This window comes from Haemaphysalis longicornis, unplaced genomic scaffold, assembly GCF_048455015.1.
Source record: "Haemaphysalis longicornis isolate Haplotype H1 unplaced genomic scaffold, Haemaphysalis longicornis Haplotype H1 scaffold_12, whole genome shotgun sequence".
NCBI classification, from domain to species: Eukaryota; Metazoa; Arthropoda; class Arachnida; order Ixodida; family Ixodidae; genus Haemaphysalis; species Haemaphysalis longicornis.
Genome location: NW_027526225.1, coordinates 3,957,881 through 3,973,131, shown reverse-complemented (window position 1 = coordinate 3,973,131; position 15,251 = coordinate 3,957,881). Strand labels below are relative to the sequence as shown.

Sequence of the window (15,251 nt, the reverse complement as noted above, 5' to 3'; positions counted from 1 at the left end):
TCACGTGCGTGCTGCTTTGAATTTGACTGGGTGCCTCTTCAGCTGCCTCCGTTTTTATGCGGAAGGGACATCAGTGCCGATTGTTTTGGAGACGTCCGAGTGCCTCACTGAGGAGGTAACTGTTGCGCGTATACGTGCTGCAAACAGCGCTAGCAGCGGTGACTGACCACGCGGTTGTGCAGCCTACTCGGGTAACATCTTTGCAGGACGCCTAACACATGACACAGTCCTTCGGGGACTTCGTTTCCGCCAAGGACCCTTCGTTCAGCTAGGTGAAGCACTTATAATTGATTGTAGGTTTTAAGGCGCCGGCGCAATGGAGGTGATGAGGCATGCCGTTGTGGGGGGCTCCGGATTAATTTTGACCGCATGGGGATCTTTAACGTTTGAAGCACTTATAGATGCTCGTGAAAAAGATATGCGCCAGCTTCGCGTGCAGCAAGCAAAGCTGACCGACTGTGGCGCTTTTTTCTGCAAATAACTAACAGTACGACCTTGCTTGCTTGCTGCTAATAAATGTTTTGAGTTCTGTTTCGTCTTTTTTTTTGCACAGCCCGCTTATAACAATTATCGGTTGTAACAATGGAATTTTCTTGGCACATGGATATTGTTACAAGTGGACCGGACTGCAATACCTATGCGCTAGAGGGAAATGTAGTGCCGGGGCCTAGAAAAGCTGCGCTTCAGCGAGCGTGCCGTCATGCACCGGGTAGGCACGTTCCGTTTGTCCTTGGCATGGCTCATGAGCGGGCTGGAAAGCTGCCTGGGGCTGCTGCAGAAAAGTGACGATATTACTGTAAAAGATAGTTGAGATTTGTGTGTAATATTATAAAAATGGAGCTCGCAGAGGTTTATTTGTCAACGATTATTGAGAAGCTTCACGCAAGACGAACAAGAAAAAGAAACGTTACCATTTTTTCGGTGATTCTGCCTTCAGGAGCAAAAAGAAGGCATGTGGCTAAGCAAGCCAAGTAGGAGAAGAACGTCGCTAGCTGCTGTGGTAGCACCCACCATGGCACGCGATTGCAATCAACAGATGTTTCTCTATTATATGTATTAGTATGAAATTCAGTTGGGGGCAGCGCGTGCTGCAGTTTGGCTGGCCTGCTGAGTTTTGCGAGGTGCCAACAGCAAAGGGTCGCTTTGCCGTTTTTTGAAGAGCCTTCAACAGTCAACAACCCTTCCCCCCCCCCGCCCCGTATTGGGGTAGTCGGTTTTTGAATTTACCTGGATTTAGGGAGTCTTCTTTACTTTGCAATTCCTCTCTGGAAAGGAAATCTAAAAAAAAAATGGCAGCATCTGCACTCCGAGGATGATGGCGAGGGTGCGGAGTGCGGGGACTCGAAAGGACATCCAAGTTGCTCCCCAAGTGACATCCAGTTTGCGCCCCGACCGTCGTTTAATTTGAGCCGTGAGTTGCACCTTGATTGTTCCCTAAATGAAACTGCAACTTACGCCTCAAATCGAATGACAGTCGGAGCGCGAATCGGATGTCACTTGGGGCGCAACTTGGATGTCCTTTCGAGTCCCCGTTCCAGGCACCGCACCGTTACAGGCGAGGGAGTAAGCCGTTTGACTCTCGGGTACCAACTCACGGTCAAAAATTGCGATTGTAAATGCTGTGCGCACAGACGCGGACAGACAGTGTGAGGTCCTACGGTACTCCGCACCTAAAATCAAACGTTAGCATGTGAGGGTGAAGCTAGGTACTCAAAATTGGAGTACCCTTCCCCAACAACTTTTCTCTTTTAAGGTGAGAGTACTTCCCTTTCAGAAGGCACAGTTGTGTAAGTTTAGCTTTGGCCTGCCGGCAAGCAGCGCTCGTCGTGTGGGCGTCACCAGATTGATTAGCAAATGAAGCCATTTGCTGAGCGCATGCTGGTACCAGTCATTTGGCAAATGCTTGTAATGTGAAATGCATGTAGGCGACTGTCAAATTTTGCTTTCAAGGAATATCAAGCCCCTCTGATAGGCTGACAGGGGAGAAATGAAGCTAATGCACAAAAACAGGGGGTGGGGAAAGGGAAAAAAAGGGACAAAAATAAAAAACCCGTCAAACCAAACTGCTGTAAGAGAATGTTTCAGGGGCACAACACAAGTGCCTCGCAACTGGCGTACATCCTTTTTAGCCTCTTCACATTCATCTTATGTTTTTATTTTTTTCGGGAAAAAGCATTCGTAGCTATCAGCCATGAAGAGAAAACACAAGTTTGGTTCATTCGAAAGATTGCCTCGTTAGAACCATAACGACACCACTTATAACGCAAACTTCGCTGAAATAAGCTACATAATTAGGAAAAAAGGAAATGACCATGCGACCCACCAGCTCATTTTCCGCAACAGAACCTGTGATGTCACTTGGGAATGCTCTGCGATTGGCGGAGGCCGGCAAAAGCAAACGCATGTTAGGCAGGGCTTACAGTTTGCATAGCGAGCTAAATGCCCGTGAAACATACTGCACATTCTTTTTATGACAAAGAACGGTGGAGTAAACGGTTGAAGGTCCGAACGAACTCGCAAGCGTGTGCGCCAATGCGTACGAAACTAGCGCCGGCCAAGCTCGACATCTCGCCGTCGCGCAGACGAATTTTCGGGTTCTAGGCTCTTCGGGGCCAACGAACCGTTCCAGGACGCACAGCCGCGACCTTGCTTCGTATTGTAATCCCTTCACAGGAGGTTGGCCGTCATATCGCCAACCAGCAAAGGTAAAAATAGAAACGAGGGGAGTAAGGAACAGCAAGAAGCGACGAGATAGTGCCAGTCGTCGCGTAAGTTTCGAATGGTGTTGGCTTGCTGCTGTCGTTACGAGCTCGTTTCCAGTTTACAACCACTGAAAACTTCAGTTTGTTCGAGTACTTTACAATGAAATTTCGTTGCTGCGTTGATTTCGTTGATGCCCATGTAGTACGGGCAAATCGTCCAGGGAGTGCGACATCCCCGCCGGTGAGGAGATCTCCTTTCATGTGCTGCCCAACGACGAACCTAGGTGAAGCAAGTGGCTACGTTTTGTGAACTTTGCAAATGGAGGAGAAAGAGAGCTAAAGGAAGTACGAGTGTGCTCGCTTCATTTCCGAGGAAGTGATTACGGCAGGGACCCTTACGTTAGCTCACTCCTGGGACATGCTGGCGCTCATCGCCGACTTCGTCAAATCGCTCTGACCTTGGGGAAAAAAATGCCGTAAACACCGCGCATTGACGCTCGTATCTTTCTGGTCGAAGCAGAGAGCTCGCGCGAACGGCTTTCCATACACGACACCGGCCAACTGGCATAAGTGATACTGCTACTGAAATTGAACTATTATTAACCGTAATCAAAATACGGCACATACGTACCACTCTATATTCGTCCGTCGCGACGGGGCTGACGAGGCAGCGGTGCCGACGGCTGGGCGTTCGTCTGTTGTGGCTATCGCGGAATGGTCGCTTTCCCGTCCACCGCGTATCCCACAACTCTTGCCGCTCGTGCACTTAGAAGCATTGAGCGTTTTTGTGGTGTGAGGTTGTTAAATGCAAGCCCGAGCTCCTCGGCGAGAGTTTTGTTCTCCGGATTAGGCGATTCCATGACTAGGGCTGCGGGTGCACTAGGTTTTACTAGTATTTTTAAAATGGCCGCCGTCTCGATCGACTCCCGCGTGTGGGTGCTATATGGAGTCAACATACTAAGTATCTGTTTCATGGACCGGCTCTATGACGCCATTGTACACGTCACGGAATGTTCAATTTTAGCGGGAGATTTAAAATTTTGGCTTAAATTGCCTTATTTCTCAGTGAATAAAGCATCATTTGCTTCCGGGAAAGCGCTTGGGGTACTATGAAACACCTAATCTTTCGAATAAAACAAACTTTTGTTTTCTCTTCATGGCTCCTTTAAAATGGCCTCCCCGACTGCTTGTTCACTTTCTTAGTACAGTGGAACCCCAACAATACGACGTTCAAGGGACCGCACGAAAGCGTCGTAAGACTGGGGGGTCATATGATCGGGGTGCGAGTAAATGCCGGCCTAGTAGATGGCCTCACGTGACAGGTGGGCTAAGAGCTTATTTAAACTGCTTCATGTAGCACGTTCTCGCATAATTTGCGAACCTAGTTTTCTTTTTCCATCCTAAACGTGGCACTCGACGCGCGTCATTCCTGTCTCCTTCGCTGATATGTGGAGCTGGATGGGACACATTAGTGCCAAGAACCAATACCAGGTGTGAGTTGGAACGTCCAATTCTTCTTTAAATGCAGTACAACATGTTGTTGGGCTACCTGGGGTTGCATCTTTAAGGAGAAAAGATGCGCCTAAAGAAATGTGTCAAATGACCGCCTGAGGGAACACCACCTGTCCATAAAAAACAGAACGGGTTCGCACCTTCCACAACTTTGTTTTGCCCATGAAGACAAACCATGTCAGCCGCTCCTGAACGAAACGAAGGTGCCGGGCTGAGGCCGGGAGCGAGTTGCCCGTGAGCTGATCGAGGCCCTTTTTATTCGCAAGAACCGTGAAAATTGGGTTGGCGAGCCTTCCGTTACTTTGTACTCCCGGGAATGAGTGTGCATTTCTAAACGGGGGGATGCAGTGGTGAAACTGGCTGCCTTGCCCGCATGTGCACGAAGTGGTGCGTGTTTGTCTTTCCAATAAATTCTGTTGCGAGGTCGCGCTCGTCCTTTGCGGGGTCGACCCATGCGCATCAGCGGAGGTCGGTCCAAACGCGCATCTTTCCCCCCTGAGGCTGAAACGACAGGGGCAACTTTGAGCTGACCTGACGGGATGCTCTTCCGCTTTGCACCCTTCCCCCCCTCCCCTGCCCCGCAGCTGAAGCAAGACGTGAGCGACCTGACCTCGATCCCGGTGCGTCACCAGAGGTGGAGAGGCTGGCCGGACGGGATGCCACCAGGAGACGAGGTGGGCGTTGCTTCTCTCTGATACCACTGCTGCATGGTAATTTGAGACCCCCCACTACTCTCCGGAGCGTGTGCAAAAGGTGCGCATTGCCGCGTTGCGGCTACGACAGATGTCAAGACGTCTGTCGTATCCTGGATACAATACTGGATACGACAGACGTCAGGATGTCTGTCGTATCCAGTAGTTGCATAACTGGTGCGATTTATAACTCGATGTGACTGTCCTCTTGCGTGGCTTTGAGGCTCTGCATTGTTATGTGAGGAAGCACGAACCCGGTCAAGTCTTCCTTTTTCTGGATTTTTTTAAAGCAAAGCTTTGAATGCCTCACCAATGGAGACGTTGCGCCAAAATGCGCTGCAGGAAAGCCAACTTTCTCTGACGATGGCGACGATCGTGGGTGAAGTGAAAGATGGCTGAAACGTGAAGCTTCCTCTGGTCGAAAGCCAATGTCTTCAAATTCCAAAGTCGAAGTCCAAGATTTATAGTACTAGTACATCCAAAACGCACTGCGGGAAAGCCAACTCGCGCAATGGGTTTCCACGAAGGCACATCAAGCGCCTTAAGAAGAAAAAAAAAACGTTTCCCTTTGTCGGAATCAAACCTGCTTCCTCCGCGTATGAAGCCGGCGTCTATCCAATTGCGCCATTTTGACGCGGTCGAACCAGTTTGGATTTATACTTTTGATTCGGATTGCATGGGAGAAAGCTTCGTGTTTTGACCACCTTTCTCTTCAAGAAAGAGCTTTGATTTTTTTGTCTATGCCCCTGGTGTTTGTACTTTTTAGAGCGGATAAACATTTATTTATTTTATTTTTAATCTCGTCGTTTCTGAGCATGACACAGAGCGTGCATGGCCGCCCAGTTGGAGCGGCCCTTATTCTGGTGGGGCCAAAAATTGAAAACGCCCGTTTGACGAGATTTCGGCACGCATTAAACATCTTTAGGTGGCCTAAATCAATCCAGAGCCCGCCACCTTCACCCAGTGTAGCTTCAGCATGTAAAAAAAGTCCCAAATTTGAAATTCTTGAATGGGGCATAGCACTGGGCAGTGGAGCAGCTGAAATTTGTGTGGATTTGGGAATATTCCGTATTCCCCTGTGCGCACTGCCCTGGTTTTCTCATCAGGTAACTTTTTTTTAAAACCTGTAGAATTTGTTCTTTCATATGTAGAACGTATCCCACAACAGTTTATTACTTTGGGACCCCTTTCTCTATCGACTATATTCTGGTGATGTACCATTCCGTAACAACAACAATAAAGTTCTATTCTATTGTATTCTATTAAACAAGAACGACAAACTTTTTAAGCTTCGTACTTTGGCACCAAGCTAAAGCTTGACACGAGGGCACTGGCGAAGCCTGTTTGCAGACTGCGCATGTTTAATATCATGCTTCAATGCCAGCTGCCCTCACGTTTTATACATTGACATCAGGCATGAAGTGCCCTTAGTGTGAGACTTGTATTTAGGATTTGTGTGTGCACAAGAACGTACGGACATCCATGGGCGCTGGGTAAGAAAGTGGTCTGGATGCCACCATGTCTGAGGCTGTTTTATTATAGTTTGCATTGCCTCCATGTGTCTAATTTACTTCCTACAGCTTAAAGGAACATTCACGGAACTGTCACTGATGTCTGTGTGTGTGCTTTCTTTGCGGAATTGATAGTCATTTTTTTTTTCTCCTTGGAATAGTTTTACCTTGGTTACAATAATGCCGGAGCACTTCTGGCTGATGTTACCACGTGATATGAAAGTGGCCTCCACATAAATCTTCTATCAATAATTAGAGCCCCTCACTTTTTGCGGCGGAACATTTCGAATTCTGCGATTCTAAATAGGGGAATCTGCAAAATTCCGCGGCAACATCGAAAAGGCATAAGGCTCATGTACAGTTCATTTTTTAGACACTTCAGACTCCTGACATGCTAGATTTCATTTAAAACTGACAGAAGCTGTTGTGGCTGAACATCTGGTGATGCTTTGTGCTTTCTTCACCAAGAGAATGGCGCTTGTGAGACACGATGTCGCCATAGCGACTGAATTACTTTTCTGCGTCAACAGAGTTGATTGGCACCGACAGTTATTTAAGGGCAGTGGAAGAAAGTGTTGGAGTCAGGTGTTCCATCCCAGCCCAGAAAGCCGGGACATCAGAACCTTCACCTGGCTTTTCTTGTTTAGAAAGAAATGGTGCCAAGTCCCTGTCACTAGACTTGAGGTCTTGGGCAGACTTTGGGTACACTTTCCATTCAGCAGCTAGGGCTAGGGATTCTTCCCAAAGTCCAGGAACGGCCCCAAACTCTGATCTCTTCTCTGAGAGACACCCAACTTGCAGGGGATCCAAGCACCTCACACTCTTGAAGAACTTCCAAGTGTCACAAGTATATTAGCGCCTTGCTAGCCACTTCACTCATTGCACCCTTCATTTTGTTCGCAATCTGACGGGCCCTGTTCTGTGCGTTGTTCTCTTTCTGTCGCTATGGCTAGGCCCCTTGATTCGGGTGGAGGCTGCGCCACCTAGCCACTTTTATTATTTGACAAGGTTGGAATATGCAGATACAAATTCAAATTTTCAACAGCAAAAACGTTGCAGACAAATAATAGAAACTATTTTGCCATTAGTAATAGAAAATACCACTTTTCCGCCACATTTCACCAAATCTATCGTTTTGGGGACGTAGTGCCACACTTTTAACAGGTTTTTTGGATTTCCGCGGGAAAACCTTAATTCCGCGATTTTTTGCGGAATCGCGGAATCGCAGAAAGCTAGGGGCTCTATCAATAATACTGCTAAGAGCAGTTGAATAGATTCTGTTTTGTGCAAAGAAACATTTTACAGCAGCTTTTAAACTGTCTTTGATGTATTCTGGTTACTGAAGCATAAGTGAGAAATATTAATGTTCAGTTTTCGTACGGTAAATTTCAAAATGTTTGCTTCCATTCCGAATTTCTTGGAACAGCAATTATTACTTACTTCAACATTTGTTCTTAAAGTGAAAATCACGGTTTGTTCAGGCCCAATAATTTGCTCATCAAATTTCCCGGACAGTCAGTGAAGCCAGCATTTAGTAGCACGATGCGGCACTCAGAAAGAGACACGTCAGCACTGCTTTCTAGAGGTGTATGAATATTGTCAACATCAAATATCGAAGCAAATAATGCTGTATTCAATTCAGGTTCACATCTAGGAGCAGTATTCAAAAACTCTGGATATACTCCACAGTATTGTGGAGTTTGAAAAAAGGGAAATACTTATCTGATGACACTGGTTAAGCCTTGTTTAAAAATGAACTCAGACATGGGAAATGCTCCCTTGAAAACACTCCTGAAATGTATCCCTTGCAGTGAACTAGGTGTTAGCTGTATTGCACTTACAGGTCTTGCCACCAAGGCCAACACCTGTCAGCTGCCTTCAGTGGTGGCGGCGGCCAGTGCTGCCATTTGCGGCCATTGTAACCGGGGGAGTTGAGTGTGTGTGATTTCGTGTGTTTTTTTGCAGGCCGCCCTGTCCCTAGCCCTTGGTGGGGAGGGGGAGCACTGGCTTGTGGTGCGGAATGCTGGTAGCGCAACGTTACCGGTGAGTGCAAGGAATGTTTTGTACTCGAACGAATCGTGCCCATGCCCTTGTCAACCACCCGTATTGGTTCGTTTTGTTGTCTTTTTTTCGCTGGTAGTGGCTTCTGCCTTGTAGGAGATCTTTTCCTCTTTTTTAACCCCCCTCCTTCCATTTGAAGGCAGCGCTCGTCTTTGCAGCCAGGTTGTGAGGCGGTAAATGCCATTGCTTAGTGACACTGCAGTTGACGAGTGGAAGTGCAGAAAAGGGCTTCCTTAAAGGGGCAATGTGACCAATAGAACCCCCTGCTGGGCTATTTGGTGAGTAGTTCCTGTGGTTCGAAGCACAACGAAAGACACGGCCGGCGAACTCAACGTAGACAGGACAGGTGCTTCCTGTCCAGTAGTTAGTGCCTGTCCTGTCTATTTTGTGTTCGCAATCCGTGTTTTTCGTTGCGCTTCAAACCATGGGAATAGAACCTAAATGGCCAAGTAGTGTAACCCTTCGTAATGCTGTTTAGTGGAAGTCTAAAGTCATGCTGTGAACAACTAAAACAAAACATGACAATAATCTTTGACATCTCTCGATTTATTAGAAGGTAATGTTTGCTTGTGCATGGCAACCAATCTTTTTCCTCATTTGTTATGTTCTGTGCTGCGTTGGTAACACTTTTGTGCCCCTCCTGCTGGGGCCTCTGGCCTGTTTCATGACCTTCTTAAAATAGATAAGTAAAAATAAAGCACAACAGCACCGCATGACTTTTATCGCCGTCCCATGCCAGGCCTGATTCTTTGAGAGGGCGGTAAGGCACAACAGGCAGTTGTCAAACGCTGTGATCAGTTGTGGCTTCTTCGTTTGTACCACATCTGTAGCCTGTAAATAGATTGGGGTTTACGAACTGTTGCGTTGTGTGGCGTTTTAGGCGAGCATTACTCTACTTTTCATTTTGACACTCCCTTTGTCTGCACGGATAGCCCATGTTTGACAAAGCGAGTTCCTAAAGATTTCTGGCCTTCATATTTCATCGCCATGCCATTAGTTTATACAATACACGGTGAATTATGCCGCATGAAATTCTACTTTCGTTTTTGCGATTTGTTTATTTTTTTTTTTATTTTTCAATATTGTGAGTCTCTTTCAGAGACTGTGGCGGCTGGTTGCGCAGTTAATATTGCAAAGGGACAGGTCTTTGCGAGCATTTTCGTTACCTACATCTCGTGTTGCAAACTACTCTGAGATGCTCTTGAGATTTTGCTTATGAGGGCAGACAGTGCAAGCGAATATTCTGATCACCCTTTCACATGATTGGAGCAGAAGTCGCACGAGCGGAGTCCCGTTTTCACTGCACCTTCCTGTTTGCACTTCTGACTTTTATCATGTGTACAGGCACTCTCAGCCTGGCTGGTTGGCCCCACTGCCACGCCTAAAGAAATAGGCCTAACGGTGCTCTAGTCTAGAGCCTTCGGTGATTCGTATTTCACGCTGTCTCAACCTTCTGGGCTTCCATTTTCACCCGTTTCGTGGTTAATGCTGACTGTGTGGCTAAAACACGCTCGCAGTAATTTAAATTTAACCACGCGAACTTGGCGTTACGTTGTCGCGAGCATATCACCAGGGAAGATGGTGTGAAGGGCGATGGCACTTTCTAGTGCACTTAACTTTGCTTCCCGGAAGAAAACGCGCGAAAAATTTGCGTCGACCTGCGGAAGTTCCAGTCGCGAGCTCACCACTTCTCACTTGGCTGCCTCGTTTTTTGATTAATTGCCTAAGCCTTTTATGTGGACTTATCGAGGAAGCCCGTCTGTGACGCTCGATGCGTCGTCACACTTTTGCCACGTGCGAAAATGGCACAGCAAAACCTCGTCACAAGAGACACTCGAGGGACCCAGGAAACATGTCTCTTGTAACCAAGGTCTCTTGTACGCAATCTTGCTAACATGGCGAGCATAGGAAAACCAACCAAACTGTATTTTAATAAAAACTTTAAGGCCTTCGTATTTTCACATAACACCACCCATAGTGTCCATAGGGTTTCTTCCCAGCAGTGCATGTATGTATGGTAGTGAAGCCAGCTTTATATAGTGCACAGTGTGCGGCGCCTTATAGGGATGCATGAGGTCCTGTGGAAGCATTTAATAAGAGGTGCTAGGGCATCCACACTTTAATGTGCGGCCACCTTTATTTCCCACGGAAAATTGTCTTCCCAGTAGTGAATTTGTGTAGAATTGTGAAACCGACTTCAAAGGGCCTTGGTGGTATAGCAGAGCGACTTAAACATTCACCTGAGGGAGTTCATGCAAGTTCTTTTCTGTTGCTGCTTTTCTAAAAGTGAACATCTATGACAGCCGCTGCCTTATAGGGACGGTAAAGACAAAATACAAGTTAGTTTTATTCAAAAGATTTCGTGTTTTATAGTGCCCCCAGCACTCGTCCGGCAGCAAACGATGCCGTGTTCACTGTGAAATTAATCAATTTTGGTTAATTAAAATTTTGATTCCCTCGCCAAATCGTGCATGACGTCTGCCATGAAGTCATTGGAGCGGTTATTCAAACGAACTTCCAGTGCGTCATTAGGCTCTGCAGCTTTGCCTACTGTCAGTCTTCCCAGGTGGCGCTACCATAGTCAGCCATGGACCGTTGTCCGCGGTTGCTTTGTTTTTAACTGTATTTGCACCTGGCTTGTTTCTGTTACGGTAGACAGTAATCGTTTCATGAAACATGAGCTATGCTCGACAAACAGGGTCACGTAAGAAAACTTCGCTGACGTCCATCGGCCAGTGTCGCGTAAGATAACTCCAAAGCGGCAGACTGCTGTGCAGCTAAAACAAGCCTAGTAAGCCCAGCACCAACAGCAGTGCGCATCGGTACTTCTAAGTTTATATGTATTTTCATAACTTTCGTTGTTTACCCCACCATTCTTACTGCTGTAAAATGGATATGCATTACACTTAAGTGCAAATATAGCTCGTTCGGCAAGCTTATAAGCCCTGCCTAATTTGCGTTTGCTCTTGGCGACCTTAGCCAAGCACACAGCTGGGTACATGACGTCATAGTTTCTGTTGCGAGGAATGAGCTAGTGGGTCGCATGGCCATTCTTTTTTTTTCCTAATTATGTAGCTTATTTGAGTGAAGTGTGCATTAAAAGTGGTGTCAGTGTGATTCTAACGAGGCAATCTTTCGAATGAACCAAACTTGTGTTTTGTGTGCATGGCCCCTTTAAGCTGTGTTGGCTTGCTAACCACTCATGATAGTGCCGACAGTGGCCTGTAGTGGCTCACTGGTAACCTCCACTGAAGTGTTGCGTGTGCATTTGTTGATTGCGTGAGTGCAGCACGTGACAGAACTGGTGTCCAGCGAAAGTAGCGGAGGTGACGAGTTCGAAGACGCCAACGACTGCCTGGTCTCGGTCGAGAGTTCAACATCAATGCCCCTTAGTAAGTGGCCTCCTCTTTTCGAGAGTGCGAGTGTTTGTAGGCCTGCTTGCGTAAGTTCTGAAGGCGGTGCTTTTTGTTTGGCTCCTTAACTCTTTCGGGACCGCTCCATAGGCCATCGATCACATATGATCGATGGTTTCACGAGCCTGCAGAATACAAATTTTCGCTCGATGGAACACCTAGCGACATCTAGGAGATAGTTTGAAAACTATAGTTGTCTCTTTTGTGAAGTTTCTTTTTTTATCGCCAGGTGGCAACGCATCAGATATTTTATTCTGACGGGCAGTGGTTTCGAATGTAAACAAACATGGCGTCATACTCGCGCGAGCGCGATAAGAAATCCGCCTCGTCTCGTCTCGCATATCTTCGCCTTCTACTGTGGATTTTAACGATGAGAGTGGCAGTGAAGAGTCGGAATGCGGCTTTAGAGATCGGATTTCAGCTCAAGTGAGGATTCGGGTGTCGATCAGCCTGGAACATCAAATCGCGCTCAAAGGTGGGTGTTGGTTTCGGTTTCAATTGTCTCCGGAGTAGGTATGTGCGCTTGAAATATGTTCTGGCTGGTTTATATTTGTTCGCTAGAGTGTTAACTACCTATGGTGGTGATCTCCTGCCACCATCTCAGAAAGGGATCAAGTTTTCGCCGAGACGAAAGCCGGGCGTGTACCTGGGCGACGACGTAGCCATGGCCCTAGTGCCAAAGAGATCACACACAAAACAAAAAACCAGTTACACCTAGCCGCGTCAAACTTTCGCGATGAAGAAACAAAGCATTGTGTTAGATTTTGTATATCCTGAAATAATTTTATTCTTTTTTAATATTTTTATATTTACGCTTTTTTCCATCTTTTTCTGTAGTTTTTTTACAAAGTTCTTGCTTTAAGATTTTTTCATGGTTCTATCGTCAGTGTTGAAGTAAAACTTGGTATTGTATGTCAAAGAACATATAATCAGCTGCATTTTGGTATATGCTAAGGTAGGATGGCGCCTTTGCTTTATGTACCGTATAATGCGGAATATAGGTCGAGGTGGATTATAGGTCGACCCCCTTACCTTGTAGCCAAAAAATGCAAAAAAAAAAAAAATAATTAGGTACCAACCATTGTTTTATTGAGACTATAACTTGTTTCGTCTCAGATTACTCATTTAAAACTGTCTGAAGTATCGTCGGACGACTGCTTCTGGCTCGCTGTCGCCCACACAGCAGGTCGTCCTCGGTGCAGTCCAGGGAATTGCTTATGCAGCACTTCTTAAACACTCGCAAGACGATGTCATCGTGAAGCGAGCGCTAAGCATGGGACACTCGTGTGCAGACCGGAGCGACAGCTAGTCTGTGCAGGCGGTCAGCAAGCAAACATCTTGGGGTATCCATTCGTAGAGACATCGCACGCGCTAGCGGACAAAAGTTGCCCCTTTGTACAGTAGCACAGGTGCACAGAGCAGCGCCCATGAAAGGAGGCCTTCCGAGCGTTGCATACCGAGAGCTGCCCCTTCAGCTGACGCCGCTAGCAACACTTCTTTTGGTGATACCGAACTGGCGCAAGGCGAACACGTCATTGGCCTTGGAAAACCCCCAACTTTTCTTTCAAATGCTGCTGTAAACTGGCACCAAGTGCCTAAACTCATTTTGAGCAAGAAGAAAATTGCACGCACACATTCGCCGACAGCGAGAGAAGCAACAAAACAAAGATGGCGTCGCGTCCGATTGATGGTGGTGGCGATGGTGCCTTTGGGGTTTGGATGGGCTCGATGGGCTGCCCGGTCGCCAGGTGACAACTGCCAGTGACTGCAATATAGGTCGAGGGGTGACTTTTCGGCAAATTTTTCTGTAAAAAATCTCGACCTATATTCCGCATTATACGGTAATAAAAAATTTGTAGCGAGACCTCACTTTTTCATCACTTTTTCGGGCGGTCCTGAAAGAGTTAAATGGAAAAATTTTGGTCTGTCTGTCTCAGGACACAGCCTTCCGGCTGGAGGTCGAAACAATTCATCAAGAAGGGAGTATATAGCGGGCAGAACCATTCCGAACTACCAACACGGCCGGCGTAAGTCGTATACGTCCCCATTATTTAGTGCAATGGAAGCCTCAGGCACGTTTGAGGCAAAAATGTAGGTACTTAAGCGGCAGTCCCTAGATTTTGTTAGTACAGAATGCATGTTGGGTTGGTTTTTAAAACAGCAAGTGGAAAAAAAAAAAAACTTGTTGAAAACGACGCAGAAGGGCACATGCTGCTCTAGGCAGAACAAAAAAACACAAGGAAAATGTGTGTGCTGTCCCAACAGATGGCGCGCGATCAGTGTGAAGACGGGAAGATTGAATTTCATTGAATGAACCGCCATTCAGTTCATCATCAAAGTAGTAGAGACGGAGTTGTTTGGCGGGGTTGGCAGAAGATTATACTCTTTCAGTTACATTTGCAGTGAAGCAAGCATATGCGTGGCGAATTTTTTTGTTGTTGTTGTTCGTATGCTTTTCTTGGCTACTGGCTGAGTTCTTTCTCAGAATTATTCTAGCTTTTTACTCGGTGGCTCCAGAAACGGGAAAGAAAAAAATGCAGTGGAGCTGATTTGGTATGTGATAGGGAACACGCGTCAACTGAGCCAGTTAGATGGGATGGGAAAAAAAAAATGGACAAATGCAATGTTGATGACTAAATGCCTCTTGCTGCAATGTGTCAGAGGAGGCTTTTATAGGTGGAAAATGCAAGCGAGGCAAAAACGTGAGCTCCGTGAAAATAAATGGAGGCTTACACTAATGCCAAGGCTTGAAGGCTTGCGAAGCTGTACATAACCTTCCCGACCATCCCGAGAGGTCAAGTCCACGATTCTACTTCGCTGCCGCAACAACCTTTACTGCATCATTGTTGGTGCAAGTGTGAGCTTCTGCCATTTTTTTTTGGAAGTGACAATCATTAGATATCAACTTGGAGGGGCATACTCATGACATGTCTTTTTCGTTCTGAGCAAGTGTTACCACGTTCATGGCAAACACTGGAGTCCCTCTCGATCCGAGCAAGTGTTTGTTGCTGTCACGTGAACGGATGGTGGGGTGGTCTTAACCAGCTTGGGGCAATGGACTCAGGGAAGCCGTTGACGTTTTTAACAACATGCATTTAATGTGCACTTGAAAAAAACCTAACACAAAACACTCAATAATTAAACTACACACAAACGATAACCACCCACATCTCTAACTAACCCAAAACACAACTCAACTACAAACCCCAAACTTCACAGCTCAATATACAATTCAAATCAAAACTCAAAAGTCTCTACCATAACGTCCTACACTAAAATACACTCTAAATACACTCCTTAATCAAGTTCTCATTCATTCCTCTTGTACCACAACTCCTCCGCTGTGTTCTACAACTATGT

General features: G+C 46.5%; 1 protein-coding gene across 1 annotated transcript in view; it reads left to right on the top strand.

Moving 5' to 3' along the window:
• Window positions 1-4,798: 4,798 nt before the first annotated feature.
• The window catches only part of LOC144162282 (FAS-associated factor 1-like), a gene marked incomplete at its 5' end in the record, with an annotated part of 38,523 nt that continues 28,070 nt past the window's right edge, over window positions 4,799-15,251 (top strand). The window contains 3 exon segments of the mRNA XM_077692760.1: window positions 4,799-4,888; window positions 8,383-8,460; window positions 11,768-11,870. Of these exon segments, the coding sequence (XP_077548886.1) occupies window positions 4,799-4,888; window positions 8,383-8,460; window positions 11,768-11,870 (271 nt within the window).